Source organism: Tamandua tetradactyla, chromosome 3, assembly GCF_023851605.1.
Source record: "Tamandua tetradactyla isolate mTamTet1 chromosome 3, mTamTet1.pri, whole genome shotgun sequence".
In the NCBI taxonomy this organism is placed as follows: domain Eukaryota; kingdom Metazoa; phylum Chordata; class Mammalia; order Pilosa; family Myrmecophagidae; genus Tamandua; species Tamandua tetradactyla.
In genome coordinates this window covers 181385949-181407928 of record NC_135329.1, presented here as the reverse complement: position 1 = coordinate 181407928, position 21980 = coordinate 181385949, and the positions used below count along the sequence as shown (strand labels likewise).

General features: G+C 34.1%; 1 protein-coding gene across 4 annotated transcripts in view; it reads left to right on the top strand.

The window, feature by feature from the left end:
* INO80D (INO80 complex subunit D) overlaps window positions 1–21980 on the top strand; it is a 106447-nt gene that overhangs the window by 18806 nt on the left and 65661 nt on the right. For all 4 annotated transcript variants that reach the window (XM_077154822.1, XM_077154819.1, XM_077154820.1 and 1 more), the window contains exons 2-5: window positions 2459–2551; window positions 2656–2902; window positions 6351–7096; window positions 15134–15242. In XM_077154822.1, coding sequence (XP_077010937.1) covers window positions 2685–2902; window positions 6351–7096; window positions 15134–15242 — 1073 coding nt within the window. In that variant the 5' untranslated portion in view covers window positions 2459–2551; window positions 2656–2684. The remainder of the gene's footprint in view (window positions 1–2458; window positions 2552–2655; window positions 2903–6350; window positions 7097–15133; window positions 15243–21980) is intronic.

The following is a 21980-nucleotide window of genomic DNA, read 5'->3' as shown; positions in this document are numbered from 1 at the left end:
TGTAAATCTCACTGACAATGTGGGACAGAAATCCTGGGATGAACTAGGACCTGGCATCAAAGGATTGAGAAAACCTTCTTGACCAAAAGGGGTAAGAGAGAAGTGAGAAAAAATAAAGTGTCAGTGGCTGAGAGATTTCAAACAGAGTTGAGAGGTTATCCTGGAGGTTATTCTTATGCATTATATAGATATCCCTTTTTAGTTTTTGGTATATTGGAGTGGCTGGAGGGAAGTACTTGAAACTGTAGAGCTGTTTCCAGAACCCTTGTTTCTTGAAGATGATTGTATAATGATACAGCTTTACAATGTGATGTGTAATTGTGAAAATCTTGTGTCTGATGCTCCTTTTATCTAGGATATGGACAGATAAGTAAAAAATATGGATAAAAAATAATAGGGGAAACAAATGTTAAAAGAAATTGGGTAGATAAAAATACTAGTGGTCAATGTAAGGGAGGGGTAAGGGGTATGGTATGTATGAGTTTTTTCTTTTTTCTTTCTTTTTTTTTCTGGAGTGATGTAAATGTTCCAAAAAATGGTCATGGTGATGAATACACAATTATGTGATGATATTGTGAGCCATTGATTATATACCATGTATGGAATGTTTGCATGTTAAGACTGTTTATTTGTTTCTATGTTGTTTTATCAATTTAAAATTTTAATAATGATAATAATAATAGAAAAAAAAAGACTACCAAAAAAAAACTGAAAAGGGGAAATGATCAGTCTTGACAGACAATATGATTGCATACCTGGAATATGTCGGTAAAGAGTGAATGTTGCCCTTCACAGCCCTCATATTTTTCCACCCTTGCCCTCAAACCTCTTTCTGATTTATAAAATATTCTCATACGCGTAGACTTATAGGCTTCTTTCTACATTTACTTTTACCCAGGGTATTTTTTCCTGAAGTTTGTGTAGATTTTCTTCAGCTAAATGGCGAAAGATATATGTGTTTGCCAGGTGGATGAACAGAGGAAAGAGAGTGTAAAAATGAAAAAACAGCATGGATTTGCTTTGAAATACTTCCTGTTCTGAACATCCAGACCTAGTCAGGGCAGCTAAATATAAGAGTTTTAGTTGAACTTTTCTTCCTTGCATCCTAGTAAAGTGAAAAGGGAAAGCTCTTATTCTTGTTTTACATTGATATATATGAGGCTTACTTTGTAATGAATGTGGTTTTTATTAACAGCTAATATTTCAGGACGGTTTTTTGCCCCCTACTAGAGTGAAATGTTTTTTTAAGGGGAATGCAAATTCTCCACCTTACTACAAGCAGGCAGAATGTAGTATCAACTTCCATTTGACTAGTGCTTACCATGTACTAATGTGTTGCATGTTTTGTATCATTTAAACCTTAGAGCAACTTGGTGGTAATATAGCTGCTATTATTACCCTGTTTTACAGATGAGGAAACTAAGATTCAGAGAGGTAAAATGATACATTCAAGGTAACACAGTAAGTGGCAGGTTTGGGACTTGAACAACCATGTCTTCTGATTCTTCAAGCATTCAGGTTTCCTTTATTCATTGGTATAAGAAACTTCATATCCAGTTTCTTAAAGGAGAGGGAATTTCTTGAGTTTTTCTGTAGCTGGTGTTGAAACTGTTCTACCAGCAGTCCCTGTGACTTTAGAAGTGTGGAGGTGGGTGTTAGACCACATCAGCTCTCAAAGATCCTGGCTTCACAGCTTATTTGGTTCTGTTTCATTGTAGAGTATATGGTGTTATGAAATATAAATGCTACAGTTGGACATTGTGTGTGTGGTGGCAGTGAATATTGTATCGTTTCTTCTTTCCATTTTCTTATTAAATTTCAAAAGACTCGTAAGCCGTGATTATCATTTTATTTTGTGTGATACCATGTGATGCATATCACTGAACCGAATGGTGTAAGTGCGATAGTCTTTGGGCTCAAGAAATTTATAGTTTGGATGGTGACTATTTGAAGGAAAAAACATTTTTTAAAGCAGGGATTTGCTCTTTTGTGTGTATGTGTGTGTTTCATACACATAGTTGTTGCAAATTGCCAAATATTTTCCCAACGTATCTAAAAAATGTAGAATGTCTGAGGGAAGCTTTAGGTCTGTCATTCATTCCATTGGCATTGTAAAGGAATTTGGGTTCTGAAAATATGTAAAACATGAAACTACCAGTAAAGACAGAAAAAGACCTGCCCCTTTGTAACATTATTTGGTGGAGGAACTCTGCTACATGCAGTATTTATAAACTTTTTCCAGAGTAAAAGTTGCTTAGTTTAATTCCTTTGGGTAAGGTCATTTAATATCTTATTATAAGTCCTTTTAATTTATTGTTTGAATTTATTGGGATATTGGACTACAATAAAGAAGCCGTCACCTTGGGAATGGTGATCCATTGTAGTGGTGTTTTACTTCCTGGGTAAGCTACCTTTGCTTATTTCTGTTTGTTAACTAGGCCTTTTGATATTTTTGTAGACAATCTGCTTCATCTTGATTCTGCAGCATTCCAAACTGTGATATCCTTGGGGTTCTCTTAACAGTGCTATGGTGCAGAAGATTTAAAATCAGGTATGACTGTGGGGCCAGAAGTCCCTCAGTGAAATTCTCAAATTAAATCTGCCTTATACTTTCTGACTTATTATTGGGTTTCTTTTTTTGTGGTGGCCTTTTAGCTGATGTTCACAAGGAATAGAGTCACGTGATGTATGAAGGGAAACATATACACTTCTCTGAGGTTGACAATAAGCCCTTGTGCTCATATAGCCCCAAACTGTGCAAGCAGCGGCGACTCAACGGCTACGCTTTCTGTATCAGACACGTTCTGGAGGACAAGACTGCCCCCTTCAAGCAATGTGAATATGTGGCCAAGTATAACAGCCAACGCTGCACCAACCCCATCCCCAAATCAGAGGATCGCAGGTAAGAGCTAATAACAGAAATCAATGCTTGATTTAATTAGTAGGCTTGGAATTTTTCTTTTAAAAACTTTTTTTGGTAGGGCGAATTTAAATGTTGCATTCTGGGGGAAACCTGAGTAAACTTTGGAATGCTTCTAAAGAAAGATGAGAATGACAGATTTCCAAAGAAAAGCAGTATAGCAAATTTGGGGAATTATTTTTAAAGTATGTTTGAATATTTTCTTTTTATTTTATTTACTTTATATAGACTTTCTAGAATTATTTTTTTTAAATTTCCCCTCAAAAATGCTACTTGAAGTCTGGGTACAAGATTTGTTTGGTTTGTGGCCTTACGAAGTAGTTCCTGACTACTTTGCTTATATTTATCATCTGTCCAAATGAAGGAAATTATGAGACATAATTAGGTGTTTTAACCAGTGGTAATAATTTGAGTTTTTTTTAAATCTGTGCTTGAAAGGTATGAGGGTATGTATTTCTTGAAAAAAAAAAATGAATACATGATTTATCATTCTGAGGATTTACTTTCTATCAAACTTCTAAGCATTGGTGTTTGACATTGTTTTATAATCTTGCCTCTCTTGGTTAAAAAATGTTTCATATGTAATGTAGTCACCCTAATTTAGAAACCATATTTTCTCATTGTGTATCACTTGAATTGTGAATTTATGCTTTCCTTAGTTAAAAAAAATGTGGAGGTGTTTTTAAAGAAGTCTTATTTTGGTTGGTTATTCACCTTTCATATCGTGAGGAAAGTTCACACTATCTTTCACATATAATGTTTTTTTCCATCTCTTTTCTTCACTTCTTTCTCAAAACTTTTGTTGATCATTGTAGAACATTGCAGCGGAATGAATGCATGTTTTCCAAAAGTTTTAGATACTTGTTAACTTTAGGTGGAAAATTTGAACCTTTTACTAATTTTGCCTTAAGAAAACGCAACCTACGTCTCTGTGCCTATATCTAAGCAAATGTCACCAGCATAAATAAATAGCTTGGAAAAAGAAATCATATATTTTATTGGTCATGATGAGCACTTTTGCCACGTAAAGTGTGAAATGAATAATTTGTTGTACCAAAATGAGCGTAGTATAATGTGATGATTTGGGTATACTGTTTTAGAATTTCTAATTAGCACTTAAACTTCAAATTACAATATGTGAAAGTTAGAAACAGCTGCTTAGTGAGGCAAGGAATAAAATTTTAATCCCAAGCAAGAAAAGGACATATGTATTAGGCTAAACATCTCTCTCCAGTTTGGTTTTAGCAGGAGACCATTTCTAACCCCACTCCCCCACCCTGTTTAACTTGAAGAATAGATTAATTTTTTTCTTCAACCTCCATTGTAAACGTAACTCTATAATTTTGTCTTAAAATCAGTTTATCACAGTTGCAGTTAACAATCTTGGTTTTTTTTTTTTTTCATTTGAACTGAAGCTAGTATTGTCTTAATAGCTAACAGCAAGAACTGAAATTGACAGTCCCTCTTAATTTCTCCAAAATGTTAATCCTCTGAAGCATGTTTTCACCTTTATCTTTGAAGTAATTTCCTCTTTATAGACTAAGGGAAAGGACTTTTTGCTATATATTGGGAGAAGCTATATTTAACACACACTGTTCCATATTTTTTCAAAATTGGTTCAATTGAATACAAGTTGCATTAATAATATTTGTGTTGTTTGTGCGGTTGTTTGAAAATGGATTAAAGTGGATCTCAGAAGGAAGTAATATACCTGAAGAAATCTAGGTTGAGTACGTATAATACTATGTCTAAAACCATGTATAAAATGTTAATTATTTTAACTATACTAAATAATATGCTTTTAAAAATACATTTTCTGTATTGTTAATGCACTTATTCTTTGGGGAAATTTCAAATGGTTTTCTGTATTGTTTTGTAAAGCAAAATGCCAAGAACTTTTAATTGATAAAATTATCTGGATGTGTGGTCAGCTTCTAGCTTACTTATCTGGTGTGAATTATAAATGTTAACTTACAGGTTTCTACTTATTTGACGTCAAATAGTGTTATGCTCATGAAAGTACTAATATAATTAAAAAGTAAAGTCTGTTTTCTAGTATGTTTGTACATTAGGAAGCTAAGGTTCATTATTGTAGCCTTGATTTCTCAGAGATAAGTGATGATATTAAATCTGTTATTTTATATGATAAATCTTTTAAATTTAAATTTGTTATAGTGTGTGTGTGTATGTATATGTAGTATTTATGTTCCAAGAAATCATTCATTATTTTTTTGGAATAGCTTTATTAAGATATAATTCACATGTCTGCAGTTTGCCCCTTTAAATTATACAATTCAGTATTTTTTATCATACTCACAGTTATGCAACCATCACCTAAATCTGATTTTAGAACATTTTCATACCCCTCTAATGGGTGCCCCCCATAACCATTAGCAGTTACTCCCCTGTACATTTATTTTAACAATTTTTAATTGTGAAATATAGCATATACAAAAAAGCAATAAATTTCTAAGTACATTCTAACAAGTAGTTATAGAACAGATTTCAGTGTTTGCCATGGGTTATGGTTCCACAAATTCAGGTGGAAATTGTGCTGCTCCTAGACACTGGATACTAAAAAAGAAATATCATTATAATGATTCAGCAGTCATACTCATTTGTTAATTCCTGACTTCTCTGTTGTAACTCCTCCTTCTCCTTTGATATTTCTCCCAATCTTTAGGGATTTGTGATTATGCCAATTCAAGCTTTTTTCATGTTGAAAAGGGGTTTTGACAATATGATAAAGGAGGTATTGGGCAAGATATTTAATTTCTGTCAATTTTGGTTTCCTCATCTGTATAAAGGGCATTTTAGTACTTACTACAGGTAGGAACTAGAAGAGATAATCCATGTATTTATATTTGGCTACTGAGAAACCTATTTCACCTGTAATCCCACTAATTGGTTTTATTATTTTAGTTTCTCCTTCAATTCTGTTTATTCTTTCTGTATGCATGTGTGTGTATAAAACATATAGTAGCCATTTGACATTTTTAAAGATTATGTCCTAAGATCTCTGTGAATCTTCAAATACTTGAATGGCATTAGAATATATATTTTTCTCCAGAAAAGATTTTTAAGTGATCCTTCAGACTCTTGATGAGTTTCTTTGTATGCTATGAATAGAGAATAACAAAGCCTTGCAAGAAGCAATAGTGTCTCAAGTAAGATGGGCAATTATCTAGGGCCACTTGCTGACTGAATGACCAGCCTCTGTACATGTACAATTCATGTATTTGCCTTGACAAAATTGCACAAACTTTGAGAATTGCTCAACACTAGTGGAATTTGTATATATCAAATCCATGAATGCAAAGTTACTATAGTCATACATTTTTTTAACATATTAGAATTTTGCATTTTATGTATACTTTTGTATTCTCCTTTTCTTATCATGAACATTTTCTGTTTGTGTGTGTTTTTAAAGGTACTGCAACAGCCACTTGCAGGTACTTGGCTTTATCCCGAAAAAAGAGAGGAAGAAAAAGAATGATCCTATAGATGAGGTAAAGGTCAGGCACCAGATGGATACCATGGCCTTTAGCCTGACGGTGCCTACGCTGGCCTTGAAGATGCCCAATGGACTGGATGGAATGTCCCTCTCTCCGCCAGGGGCAAGGGTCCCTCTCCACTACCTGGAAACTGAGTTGGAAGACCCATTTGCTTTCAACGAGGAAGATGAAGACCTGAAGAAAGGGGCAACCGTGAGAAAGAAGTTGCAGAGTAAGTTGGCCCAAAATCGGCAGCGCCAGAGAGAGACAGAGATTTTAAAAGTTCGACAAGAGCACTTTAGTCCCCCTCCTGCACCTTCACAGCAGCAGCCTCCGCAGCAGCACTCCCACCTGCCACCTTTATCCACTTCTTTAAAACCTCCAGCGCCACCGCAGGGTTTAGTCTGCAAGTCACCTCAACCTCAGAACACCAGCCTACCAATGCAGGGAGTGGCACCCACCACACACACCATAGCACAAGCAAGGCAGTTGTCTCACAAGAGGCCTCTGCCCCTCCTGCCATCCAGTAGGGCTCCTGTTGTGGACCCACCCAGGACCAACCGGGTCCTTATGAAAGCTACAACCTTCTCTCCACACTTCTCTTGTATAAGCCGACTGCAGAGACTGGTGAAACTGTGCACCCAAAAACATCAGCTGGACACTGATCTGTTTCCCCATTTAGGTAAGTTGTCTATTTTGCCTTATCATCTATGTATAATATATTAAGATATGCCCTGTTGTGTGAGGCTTTACTTTCCTAACTACCACATATGTGATCAGGATAGAAGAACACTTGTACAGAATTGTACAAGTAAAAATTCTATTGTTGAGTAGACCATCTTAAAGTAACTGTGTTCCTGGAGGGGATAAGACTTGGTGAATAGGATATAGAAATAGGAGGTGGGAATTTAGAATCCTAGTCACAGCTTCTCTTGTTGGTGTTTTTAAAATATTTTTATTGACAAATATTCACACACATACAATCCGTATGTCTCTTGTTAATAATGACAATATTAAAAGGCACTTGTGGGCAATGCGATGGTGGCTCAGCAGGCCAAATTCTCACCTGCCATGCTGGAGATCCAGGTTTGATTCCTGGTGCCTGCCCATGTAAAAAAAAAAAGACACTTGGTTTGATTGTATGCCTCTCTGAGCTCAATTTCTGTGTGTCTAATGAACTTCTCTTAATGGTTTATCTTAGGACTTTGGAATATGATAGCATTGTTAATGTCTGCTGACAATTATAAAAAAAAAGCAACTTCATTTTTTTAATTCTCAAAGCAGTATCTGTACATGATTATAAAGTGAGAAAATACAGATAAAACTTTTTAATTTTCATGTAGTCAAATGTCTGTCTTTCCCTTATCACTTCTGAGTTTTCTGTCTTTCTTGAAAAGAAGCTCCTTTATCCTAAGTTTATACGTATGTTCTATATTTCCCTTAATTGCTTGTTATTTTGTCTTGTGTTGGTTTTGATTATTTAAGTCTTTAACTCATTTGGAATTTATTCTTGAATGTGGCATGAGCTAACTTTAGGAAAAAATATTTGCATGACATATTATAGCAATAGAAAAATGGACAAGTGATATGAATAGAGGAAGAAGAAATATGCATAGGCAATAAACAAATGTAAATCTCAATCTCCATAGCAGGCAGGGAAATGCAAATTAAAATAAAAATCAATTACCATAATATTGCCAAAAATTATATCCAGTGTTGTTGAGAATATGGGATCTCATGCATTGCTGGTGAGTAATCTGGCAGTATTTATTAATTAAAAATATATGTACCTCCAGGAAACTTGCCTTTGATACTTTATCTCATGAATAAAAATATATCAGAATGTAAGGATAGGTATGCAGGATGTTTATTGCATCATTGCTTGTAATGTTAAAAATCTGCAAACATCTGACTACCTAATAAGAAACCTTGAATAAATTAGGTACATGTATGTTTTATGAAATACTATACAGTTTTTTAAAAGAATGGATGAAATCTCTGTCTAGTGACGTGGAGCTCCCTGTATTTTATTAGTAAGTAGAAAAAAATCAAGAGGTATTGTTTATCTCATTGTTGAAAAAAGAAGCAAAAACTTTCAAAAATATATATATAGATGGGTAAAAGTGTAAAGGATATACACTACCAGCCTGTTAATACTGCCTAGGGTAGAGAATTTAGAGTTGGACAGGATGTGTTTTTACAGATTTGGGAGTAGTGGTTGTTCTCATTTACTTTTGTATTTTTTCACCTGTTATTAAACATTTGTAACTTTCTTGCAGATATATAAGATTGGGTTCCTACTGTGCATATTGTTTTGTAACATGTTTTAAAATTTTTCATAATGTGTTTTCAAGTTAGTAATTTTTCATATACAACAAAATTTGCATGGTTGAATTCTAACTCCAAGTTAAGTCATTTCCAGTTTATATCAATGTAAACTGTTGTAGATGTACAGTTTTGCAGCAGAAGAACTACTGTCTTTAGTTCCATCTTTAATTTCTTTCTTCAACTAAATTCCTAAAAGTAGAATTGGCAATTTTTTAAGCTGTAGCATCTTTTTTTTTAAGTTTTCAATAATATGTGTTGCCAAATTTTTCTTCAGAATTACTGTGTCATTATGCCCTTCTTACAGCAGTGTATAAATATGGCAATATCTCTACCTCATTAGAAGCCCTGGATATTGTTATTTTTTTGCCTTTGCAAAAACTTTGCTTTAGTTTGTGTATCACTGTTTCTCACATTTTTTATCTCAAAATCCCTTTAGACTCTTAAAAATTACTGAGAATGTCATAGAGCTTTTGGGTATGTGAGTTACATCTATTGATATTTTCTAGATTAGAAATTGAAACCAAGAAAAATTTTTTTGATATTTGATTAACTTTAGTCACTTTCAAAAAACAAAAAGCTAACAAACAAGAAAGGTAATGAACATTTGTCAGTATTTTTTAAACTGTATTTTTTATTTAAGAAGACAAGCAATACACTTAGAACCACCAAAATTGGATATCTTAGCTTAACCATAGGCATATTTGAATAAAGTATCCATATAATCATTGTAAAGACTGTGTTTGCTCAGTAAGTTTCATAAACCAATTTAAAATTAAGACAAGGGAAAAATTTACAAATTCAGATAGCAAAGTTCTTAAATTCTAAATATTAAACTTTTAGATATCATTTGATCAGCTGTCAAAATTGAATTTTCTCAAAATAGCAAGTAGATAGTTCTTACAAATATCTGCATTGCTGCAGTAATGACCTATGTTACTAAATATTTTCCTGATTTCAGGAAAATATGAAGATACAAATGTTTTTACAATTAACGTATGAAAATCTTAACCACCTAAAATGGATATGTTAGTTAGCTTATCCATAGGGCATATTTAAAAAAAAATCTAAGTAATCATCATAAAACCTGTTTGTACATTGTGTTTCATAAACCAATTTAAAATTAAAGCAAAGGAGGAAAACAATCTGTAGATACAGATATCAGAGTTTCTTAAATTCTAAACATTAAACACTATCTTAAATACCATTTGATTAACTATCAAAACTGCATAAAACCAAGAAATTTTAAAAATATTAATTCACTTTAAAATAACAATAAAGTCACCACATGCTATTATGTTCTTTTTTATAAGATAACTGTGTTTCCAAAACAAAAGCATATATAGTGAGAAGAGTGGCATTGTTTTATGTTTTCTTTTGCAAATCTTATATCTGGGATTGCTAGAAAATAGCTGGATTCTGCTTCTGCATTCAGTCTGTTGTAATATGTGTTAAGTTGTGGTATGAAGTTTGGGTTGAAGTAATTAAGATATGGGTTCATACATATATAGTTGGAAAAGGGAGGAGTCTTTCATTCAAATAATTATGGACGTTCTTGGGTTGAAGTAATTAAGATATGGGTTCATACATATATAATTAGAAAAGGGAGGAGTCTTTCATTCAAATAATTATGGACATTCTTTGATTCTATACTAAAACTCAATAAATGGTTGTTCCTCAAAAATTAGTTGGAATGAAGAATCTGAAACCAAATCAATGAACATTTCATATTCTTTTACATTAAAATCAATTGGTCTACCTTGTGCTTTCAATGGATATTTTACCCATCCATGATTCTGTATCATCACATGTTGGTCATTTAAAAAGTATTGAGTCACTGAGTTATATAGATGTTCCAAATATTGACACATTTCATTAATACTCACATTTATGAATTAATATTCACAATCAACAAAAATCATACCTGTTAATATTATCCAATCTTGTCAGAGCAGCCCTACTGTTGGAGATTTCTTAGGCTTTTGCAGGTTTTCCAAAAATTGAACTTTCAAGTGGAAGTTTGAATTTTATCACTGGCAACATCAAATACTGTCAGTGGTTTTTCTTGAAGTGAAAAACCATTTTAGAGAAAATGACTGCCAAATATCTAAGTCTTAATAACCATAGTTTGTCAGTTACTCAAGTAAAATGGTGTTGAATGAAAAACAGCAGCTACTTTAACTTGTAGTTGAAAATAATTGTGCAAGTGTTTTAGGTAATTTTACATTTAGTCACAAAGAATATGAGAAAAACGTACTCAGGAGCCCAGATTTAGTAAAACAGATGATCTTTAATAAACAACTGCTTTTTCAAGGACATTCTTAAATAAAACTTCCTTCATTTTTTTCCTCAAAACTGAGAATTGTGGCAGTGAAGAATAAATGCAGTGGTTACTAGTATAGTTTGATGCCACTGCCTTGATTCATGCTGATACCAGTAGTTTTATCCACTATTGTTTTTAGACCATCAGCACAAATATCAACATGTGAAAAAGGCAATTAACATCCTAATATTATTTTGAAAAATAGTGTTGAACTTAACAGCCACCTGAAAGAGTCTCAGGGATTCCTTGGAATCTACAGAATATACTTTAAAAACCATTATTTTGTATTAATAATGTAGTTGAACATTTGTTCATATACTTTTGGGATATTTTTCTTATTTATTTTGCCTTTTCATTTACTTTATCCATTTTTGTTGAAGTTTTACTGGTAAAATCTTTTATACATATTTAACATGTTTGTTGCAAGTGCCTATCCCCTCCAATTTTTTATTTTAAATCTCTTTAATAATGATTTTGGAATTTAGGAGTTTAAAATTTTATGTATTCTCTTTCTTTATGATTTATTCCTTTTTGAATCATTTTTTCCCCTTGTATGGGACTCCTCTACCCAATTCTTCTCACCTATATTTTCTTCTAGTCCTTTAAAATTTTAATGACCTCTTAAGAATTCATTTAAGGTTTTTTTTTAGCCAAAGCTCTAACTTTATATTTTTCCCAAATGATTCTTTGCTCTTGTTCCAAAACTATGTTTTGATTAATCCCATCCTTTCCTCTACTAATTTGTTATCTATATGAGCTACTAAATTTTTATTTATACTTCTATTTATTTCTGGATGCTGATATTATTTAGCTTTTGAAACTGAATTTTTATAATGTTTGGTGGTCAGAGGATAGCTGAATGTAGCAGACAGTTCATTTTCAGTTTTAAACTGATTTTCTTCTATTATTTCTGAATAGGGAAAAGCTAACAAAAAGTATTGTCATTCTTTAAAATTAAATCATATTAGGGGCCCAGATTTTCAAAACAAAGTTTATTTTGGAGGAATCAGAAATTGTAATGCAATTATTGTAATTAAGAATAGTATGCATTTGTGTCAGAAAGAGTACCTAAAACACAATTCAGCTTGCAGTTAACTTTTACAGCCCTAAGTTGGTTTTTTGTTAGTTACATTAAAAGTACTGATAATAAAGCTGACATCAAAAGTTTGTTTTATTGGACAGTTAATTTCACCACAGGAGAAACACTTCCAATGTTTCATTACTTCAAGATCTTGATTTTTTTTTTAAAAAAGGTATAGATGTCATAGTAGAAATTATCTTACTTCTGTAGAAAGAATAGAGAACTCATGTTCAATTTTTAAAAGATACCGGAAATGTCACTTTTATGTTTGAAGGACCTTATTTTTAGCATACTGAGGTTGAGCGACTGTGATCACTTAAATTTTTTTTTTTTTTTGACAAATAGCTAATATACTTTAGTTGGGAGAAAATGACTTCCTTCTTAAGGTGACCTCATATTTTAGATTATTATTTTGAAACTAGTGTGAGGTTTCTTTATGCCATTGGCAATGTGTTATCTAATTTTAAGCATTTATAACTTGCATTTCAATAAACCTTTTCTTAATTTCCCCGTTTGGCACATATAAACTCATTTAAACTATGATAGAGCTCTGAGAGGTCCTTTTGATTTTTGAGATTCTCAACAAGTAAGTCATAAGTAAAATTCTAATTATCAAGGCAAACGATAAATTAGTTTCACCAAAGTATGGGTATTTTAAATGTATATCGTTCTCATGTACTATTATACTTTGATATTTATCAAGATCTAGTCAAGATATGAAACTTTTAAAAGGGTAAAACTTTCATTTGGGCAACAAAAAATTATTCAATCATTAAAAATTTAATATTTAATGAATAATCACTAATGCATCATTATATTCCATAATATAACTAATAACCATGAGCAAAATATCAATTAATATAAAATGTAACAAAATCAGTGATTAATTGATTAATCCTATATTGCTCTACTTTTCCCTCTAAACTTGTTTCACCAGATGGAGCATACAATGTAGCAGCTATTATTTAAAATAATTGAAAGAAATTGCAGACCCAAACTGCATTAGTAATAACACATTCACAACCCATTCTTCCCTCTTCCCATAGAGGGCAGGAGCCAGGGGATGTATTCTGCCTGGCAGTTGGACCCTTTTCCTCCACAATTGTTGGGAAAGGGGGATGGGGTATTCTGGAGTCTTGGAGCCCTCTCTGTATTGAAGTACAGAGTGACTTGATCAGAGCCTCTCAGTTTTTTTCTTCCCTGAACATAAGTTGGGCCTCTTTTCTCATCCACTTGAATTTGTCTTATGTTCCTCTGACATCATTTTAGCATGTGTTGTTTTGTTGCTTAAATATTACCCTCTTTTTGAACCTGAGTTCTCTCTGTATAAATTTTTAACCTTTTTAAAATTGTGAAATACAACATATATACAAAAAAGCAATTTCCAAGCACATTGGAAATTGTATAACAAGTAGTTATAGGACAGATTTTAATGTTTGGTATGGGTTACAGTTCCATGATTTTTTGTTTTTTCTTCTAGCTGCTCCAAGACACTGGAGACCAATAGAAATATCAATGAAATGATTCAGCAGTCATACTCATTTGTTAAATCCTGACTTCCGTGTTATACTCCTCATTCTCCTTTTTTTCTTTTTTGTGAAAAATAACATATACAAAAAAGCAACAAATTTCAAAGTACATCGCAACAATTAATTGTAGAACAGATTTCAGGGTTTGGTATGGGTTACAATTCCACAACCTTAGGTTTTTACTTATAGCAGGTCCAAGGTAGTAGAGATTAAAAGAAATATTAATATAATGATTCAGCACTCATACTCATTTGTTAACTCCTACCTTCTCTGTGTAACTCCACCATCATTTTTTCTCTCTCCCTCACTCTTTAGGGGCATTTGGGCTATGCCCATTCCAAACCCTTCATGTTGGAAGGGGTTGTCAACAATTTGAAATAGGGGGATGGATCTAGCTGATGTTCTGGAGAGAGTGCCCCCCCTGCATTTCAGGACCCATGTGGTCCAGGGGCCCATCTGGAGGTTGTAGATTTCTGAGAAGTTATGCTAGTGCATGGATCCTTTGTGGAATCGTAAATAATGTCCTAGGTATTCTTTAGGATTGGTAGGAATGGTTTTGGTTAGGGTTTGGCAAGTTGTGATAGGTAACAATATCTAACTGAAGCTTGTGTAAAAGTGGCCTCCAGAGTAGCCTCTTGACTCTGTTTGAACTCTGTCAGCCACTGATACCTTATTTGTTATGCTTCTTTTCCTCCTTTGATCAGGTTGGTATAGTTGATCCCATGGTACAAGGGCCAGGCTCATCCCTGGGAATCATCTCCTGCACTTCCAGAGAGACTTTCACCCCTGGATGTCATATCCCATGTAGGTGGGAGGGTAATGGTTTTACTTGCAGAGTTGGGCTTAGAGAGAGAGAGGCCATATCTGAGCAATGAAAGAGGTACTCTGGTGGTGACTCTTATGCACAAGGTAGGCTTATGTATGTAGCTTATGTATGTAAGCTGCTGCGTACATAAGCTTCACAAGAGCAAGCCTCAAGATCAAGGGCCTGGCCTATTGATTTGGGTATCCCTAATATTTGACACAGTATCCAGGCTTTCCCCAGTGGTGAAGTGTAATAGTTCCATATGTTTTCTCCCTTCCCTCAAGGGACTTTGCCAATACTTTTTGATTATCTGTTTAATATACTCTGGGATGTGTCCAGGTATGGCATTAAGCTATACAGGATTAAAAGCCCTCGTTCTTATTCTGGGCTTATATTTTTGCATGTTGTTTCTACCCCATTAATGAAATATCTTACAAAAGAAGTTCACCTCTGGAATATAACCTTTTTGTTATAGTGTTATCTTTTTAAAACCTGAGTGTATGCCACATATTCATTACTAAGTATCTATGTAACAACAGGAAAGAAATTCCTCTGGAAGCATTTATTTGCACTATTGTAGCCCTTGCGGTAGGTGTTAGGTTATGTGTTTCAGTAGCTTTTCATCTACACTTCCAGTATCTCCTTGTCTGTCTTAGGGTTGGACTGGTCTGAAGAGAGCGGAGAGGAATTGGAAGACTCAGAGCAGGCCTCACCATACCAGGTTGCATGGTCCATCCGAGAAACCCTCAGATATGAAAGAAACACGTAAGTCTTTCTTTCATTTTAATTTTTAAATTACCACTCTAGCAGATTGATTTTTCCCTATATGTGCAAATATTATTTATTTTCTTGGATGTAGTTTTATTGCAATGGAGATAAAATAATTTCCACTTGGGAAGAAATGTACTTTATTGTTGAAGTGAGCTACTTTTAAAAGTTTTTTTTTAAATTTCTTTGTGTTAGAGAAACTGTAGGTTTACAGAAAAATCATGCAGAAAGTACCGAGTTCCCATATATCAGCTCCCCCAGCCAAAGTTTTCACTATTAACACTACATTAATGTGTTATGTTGACTACAAGTGAAAGAATATTATAATTGAAATAGTAACTATAGTCCATAGTTTACATTAGGGTTTACTGTACTGTACAGTCATATTTTTGTGTTATTCTAGTGTCTATATACAACCTAAAATTTCTCCTTTTAACCACATTCAAATATATAATTTGGTGGTGTTAATCACTCACAATGTTGTGCTGCTATCATCACCATCCATTTTCAAAATTTTTCAATTCCCTCAACATAAACTCGATGCCAATTAAGCATTAACTCCTCATGCTGGTTCCTGGTAACCTGTATTCTAGTTTATGATTTTATGGATATTCTTATGCTAATTATCTCATATCAGTGAGATCATACACTATTTGTCCTTCTGTGTCTGGCTTATTTCACTTAACATAATGTCTTCAGAGTTTATCCATGTGGTCTCAAGTATCAGAACTTTGTTCCTTTTTACAACTGAATATTCCAATGTGTGTATATACCACATTTTATTGATCGAGGGACACGTGGGCTGCTTCCGTCTTTTGGCCATTGTTAAAAATGCCGCTGTGAATATCACTGTGTAAATATCTGTTTCAGCCCCTGCTTCCCATTCTTTTAGCTATAAACCTAGAAAAGGGATAGCAAGGTCATAAGGTAATTCCATACTTAACTTTCTGAGGAACTGCTAAACTATTCTCCATAGTAGCTACACCCTTTTACATCCCCACCAACAATAAATGAGTATTCTGTTTCTCCACATTTTTTCCAACACTGATTTTCTGCTTTTTTTTTTTATGGTAGCCATTCTAGTAGATGAGAAATGGTATCTAATTATAGTTTTAATTTGCATTTCCCTAATGGCTAATAATTTTAAGTATCTTTTCATGTGCTTATTAGCTATTTGTATATCTTCTTTGTACAAATGTCTACTCAAGTCTTTTGCCCATTTTTAAATAGGGTTGTTTGTCTTTTTGTTGTTGAGTTATAGGATTTCTTTATTTAGTCTGGATATTAAACCCTTATCAGATATGTGATTTCCAAATATTTCCCCCCATTTAGTAGGTTATTTTTTTACTTCCATGGTAAAGTTTTGTGTATTATAGAATATACAGAAGTTCTAAATGTTGATGAAACCCATTTATCTATTTTTTTCTTTGGTTGCTCATGCTTTTAGTACAGAGTCTAAGAAAGAAACCATTGCCTAATGCAAGGTCCAAACAGTGCTTCCCTATGCTTTTTTCCAAGAGTTTTCTAGTTCTGGTTCTTTTATTTTGTTCTTCAATCCATTTTGCGTTCATTTTTGTATATAATTTGAGGTAAGAGTCACACATTCTTTTGCATATGGATATCCAATTTTCCCAGCACCGTTTGTTAAAGAGATCTGTTCTTTCCCCATTGAGTGGACTTGGCACCCTAGTAAAAAATCAGTAGGTTATAGATAGGAGGGTTTATTTCTGAACCCTCAATTTGATTTCATTGGTCTTTATGTCTGTCCTTGTGCCAGCACCATGCTATTTTGGTTATTGTAGCTTTCTGATAAGTCTTAAGATTAGTAAATGTGAGCCCTCAAAACTTTGTACTTCTTTTTCAAAATGATTTTGGCCATTTAGGGTCCCTTATTCTTTTGTATAAATTTGATGGTGGGCTTCTCCATTTTTGCTAAGAAGTCTGTTGGAATTTTAATCAAGATTATATTGAATCTGTAAATTACTTTGAGTAGAACTGATATCTTAACAATATGTAGTCTTCTAAACCATGATTGTGGAATGTCCTTCCCTTATTTTAAGTTTTCTTTGATTTCTTTTAACAGTGTTTTGAAGTGTTGACTTTGTGCCCTGCTGTTTACTGAATTTGTTTATTAGGCCCAGGAGCTTTGTTGTTGATTTTTCTGAATTTTTTATAGATAGGATCATTTTATCTGCAAATAGTGAAAGTCTTACTTTTTCCTTTCCAATTTGGAAGCCTTCTGTTTCTTTTTTCTTGCTTAGTTGCCCTGGCTAGAACTTCTGGTACAAAGCTGAACTACAGTGTGACAATGGGCATTCTTTTCTTGTTCCTCGTCTTGGCAGGAGCCAAGCTTGCAGTCCTTCTCCATTGAGTGTGATGTTAGCTGTGGAATTTTTATGTATGCCCTTTATCATGTTGTGGAACCTCCTTCTATTCCATGTTTTTGAAGTGTTTTTATTAAAAAACGGATGCTGGATTTCGTTACATGCATTTTTGCATCAACTGAGATGACCATGTGTTTTTTTTACTTCATTCTGTTAATGTGGTATATTACATTAATTGATTTTCTTGTGTTGAACCACCCTTGTATATCTGTGATAAATATCATTTGGTCATGGTGTATAATTCTTTAATGTGCTGCTGGATTCAGTTTCTTAGTATTTGTTAAGGATTTTTGCATCTTTGTTTCATAAGAGATATTGTTTTATAGTTTTCTTTTCTTGTGTTATCTTTATTTCGTTTTGGTATTACTGTGATGTTGGCCTCCTGGAATAAGTTAAGAAATGTTCCCTCATGTTCTATTATTTGGAAGAGTTTGAGCAGGATTGCTGTTGTTAATTCTTCTTGGAATGTTTGGTAAAATTCACCATTGAAGCCGTCTGGTCCTGGGGTTTTCAGGACCCAGGAAGGTGTTCTAGTTTGCTAGCTGCCAGAATGCAACACACCAGAGATGGATTGGCTTTTAATAAAAGGGGATTTATTTCATTAGTTCTTCAGAGGAAAGGCAGCCAACTTTCATCTGAAGTTCTTTCTTACATGGAAAGGCACAGGACGATCTCTGCAGGACTTCTCTCCAGGTCTCTGGGTTCCAACAACTCTCCCCAGGGTGATTCCTTTCTGCATCTCCAAAGGCCTGGGTTGAGCTGTGAGTGCTGAATGAGTTATGCCGAGCTGCTTGGGCTGTGCTACGTTGTGCTCTCTCATTTAAGCACCAGCCAGTTAAGTCAAACATCATTCATTGCAGCAGGCACACCTCCTAGCTGACTGCAGATGTAATCAGCAACAGATGAGGTTCACATACCACTGGCTCATGTCCACAGCAACAGATCTACGTACCTTCACCTGGCCAAGTTGACAACTGAATCTAACTACCACAGGAGGTTTTTTGTTTTATGTTCTCATATTCTTATTGAGATATCTTCACATGCCATACAGTCCATCCAAAGTATACAATCTGTGGCTCACAGTGTTATCATATAATTGTATATTCATCACCATGATCATTTTTATGACGTTTGCATCACTCCAGAAAATAAATAAAAAGAAAAAAGGAAACCCCCATATATCCTATACCCCTTAACCCTCCCTCTCATTGACCACTAGTATTGCAGTCTACCTAATTTTTTTTACCCCTTATCTCCCTCCCCTATTACTTATTTATTTTTGTCCTTAATTTTTTACTCATCTGTCTATACCCTGGATAAATGGAGCATCAGCCACAAGGTTGTCACAATCACACAGTCACATTGTGAAAGCTATATAGTTATACAGTCATTTTCAAGAATCAGAGATACTGAAAAACTTAGCAATTTCAGGTATTTCCTTCTAGCTATTCTAATACACTAAACCAAAAAGGATATCTATATAATGCATAAAAATAACATCCAGAATAGCCTCTCAATTCTATTTGGTGTCTCTCAGCCACTGAGACTTTATTTTGTCTCATTCTCTTTTCCTCCTTTTGTTCAAGAAGACTTACTCAATCCCATGATACCAGGTCCCAGCTCATCCCCAGGAGTTATATCCCACGTTGCCAGAGAAATTTACACCCCTGGGAATCATGTCCCACATAGGAGGAAGGGCAATGATTTCACCTGCTGAGTTGGCTTAGAGAGAGACACCACATGTGAGCAACAAAAGAGTTTCTCTGGGGGTGATTCTTAGGCATAATTTTAAGTAGGCTTAGCTTCTCCTTTGCAGGAATAAGTTTGATAGGGGAATCCCAAGATTGAAGGTTTGTACTATTAAATTGGTTGTCCCCAATGCTTTCTAGAATATCAGGAATTTCCCAGGTGAGGAAGTTGAGCAATTCCTCCTTTCTCCCCAGTACCCCATGGGGACTTTGCAAATACTTTTTATTCTCTGTCCAAATTACTCTGGGATATATTGAGGCATCACACTAACCTGTGTAAACCAACAAGATTTCGTTCCCTATTCATGATTCCATGTAATTAACGGTGTTCAAATAAACTGTCCATACAAGTTAAATTAGATAATGTGCTACCAAAAATATAAATTTTGCACCAAATAAACATCTCTTGCTTTGGTCTCACACACAAGTTGAACTTTTAAACTATAACCATATCATCCTTTACCGTGTATTCTGGTTTACCTTAGTCTTATCCAGATTAGCTTCCTTCATATCTCTAATCTAAGTCTAATCCCTGTGTCTCTTAATATAAGTCTGATCCCTTTTTCAGCTTTTTTAATAGTTGCTGTATAGGGTAATTTTGACTTTAGTAGCTTCGGTGCGCTAACTCTTGAGTCTCAGGTGTCACACAAATACCCGAAGTTTCACGAAATGACCAGGCTATACCCAAATAGTTTAGCATCTCCCATAGAAGTAAGTTACAATTCCAGAATAGATGTGACTGCTGTAAGAGCTTACAGTCTAGAAACCTTTACATTAGGCCCTAACCTGATAATACATGCTCTCAACTTCAGTTCTGTGAATTTGTATATTATAGTTAGTCCATATGAGTAAGACATGGTAATCTTTGTCTTTTTGTTTCTGAGATTTCATTCAACATACTATTGTAGGGAGGTTTTTAATTACTGATTCTATCTTTTGTTACTGGTTTGTTGAGATCTTACATGTCTTCTTGAGGCAGTGTGGTAGTGTGTTTCAGGCTTTAATATTTTAATGCTCTGAATGTTTCTAATGTCCTAACATATGTGTTTGAAGATAACCTCGTTAGGGGTTATTTTTAACCATTCTAAAATTTGTTTAGATGTACTTACAGCCTTACCCAGTCTTTTCTCAAATATGCCTTTGGAAAGGAAGTGTCTTTCTGCAGTCTGTAAGATATTAATGCATAGTCCCTTGATAGCATTAAGGCTAATTCTTTTTCAAGGGATGCCTTATCATTGTAGGGATTCATTCACTTGGTGCAGTGTGACAATACAAAGATGGATCCCTGTCTAGGCCCAAAAATGATTCACAGACTCAGCTAATTATTTAAACTGTTGTGGTTTGAATAGTTGTTCATCAAGGTAGAGGGGAGACCAGCTATCTGCCTTAGGCAGACCCCTGCAAGTTCATAGTATCTTTGTATGGAGGTACATTCCAGGGTATGGTTTTTTAATTTTTAGGCTTAAAAATGATTTGTTAACATACCCAAAAGTGATTGTGCTTAGGGAATTGATTCATTAGAGACTATTGTATGTTTCCAAGTGCTTATTTATAGTGAGAAATATACTCATCAAGCAGGGCAAATGATCATTGAGCAAAAGTACATGGGGAAACCCATAAGACTATATAACACAAACACTGAACTGTAATGTAAGTCATGGATTGTAGGTAATAGTACCTTTATAAAAATATTCTTTCATCACTTGTAACAAATATACGACACTAATGCCAAGTATTAATAATAGAACAGTATATGGGAACTCTGTATTTTCTGTATGATTTTTTTTTGTAAACCTAAAACTTCTCTAATAAAAAATGTATATATATATCACATGGGAAGCCAAATTATGATCAGAAACTTTTTTGGGCATGGAATTAGAGCAAGAAGTATTAGTTAGCTCTTATTAATGGCCAGTGTCATTAAACTATGATAGGCTGATCCATCCATTTCCACTGTATGGACTTATGTCCCATATAAATGCTCTTCACTCCCCTGTCTCCTAGTAGTATTGGAGAATACTGTATTTTTTTCTACCTGTAAGATTCCATTTATAAATGTCATTCAAGACTGTTTCCTTACCATTAGCATAGATAGAATACAGCAGTTAGTTGATCTTGAGCTTTCTTAGTTACAAATAATATCAATCATGCCTCCTAAGGGTGATATTCATATCAACTTAACGTGGCATATTTTGGGTAAATTTTACCAATTGCTATAAATGAGCTAACATAAGTAAATGCTCAACAAATTACTGGTACATGGGAAATGCTTAATAAATGGTAGTTACGATTCCTAAATTAATTCTCCAGGTGACCTTAACATTAGTATTGGGAATATTTTGCTGTTGACTGGGAGTAATGTATACTCCATTTCTGCCTTCTGTTCTTGCCAAGCTATCAGAATACTTCTATTGTTGTTTCAGACTGTGACCTTCTTCATTTTTCTTCATCTTTGTAACATTTTACTTTTCTTGGCCACTTTTGCTAATTTGTTTTCTCTTTGGTTACCATCATGCTCTGCTTTCTTGTTTTGTCTCTTCCTTTTTAGAATAGTCTGTTTTTCTCCTCTTTACAAGTAATGATCCTTATTTTTTCCAACTTAT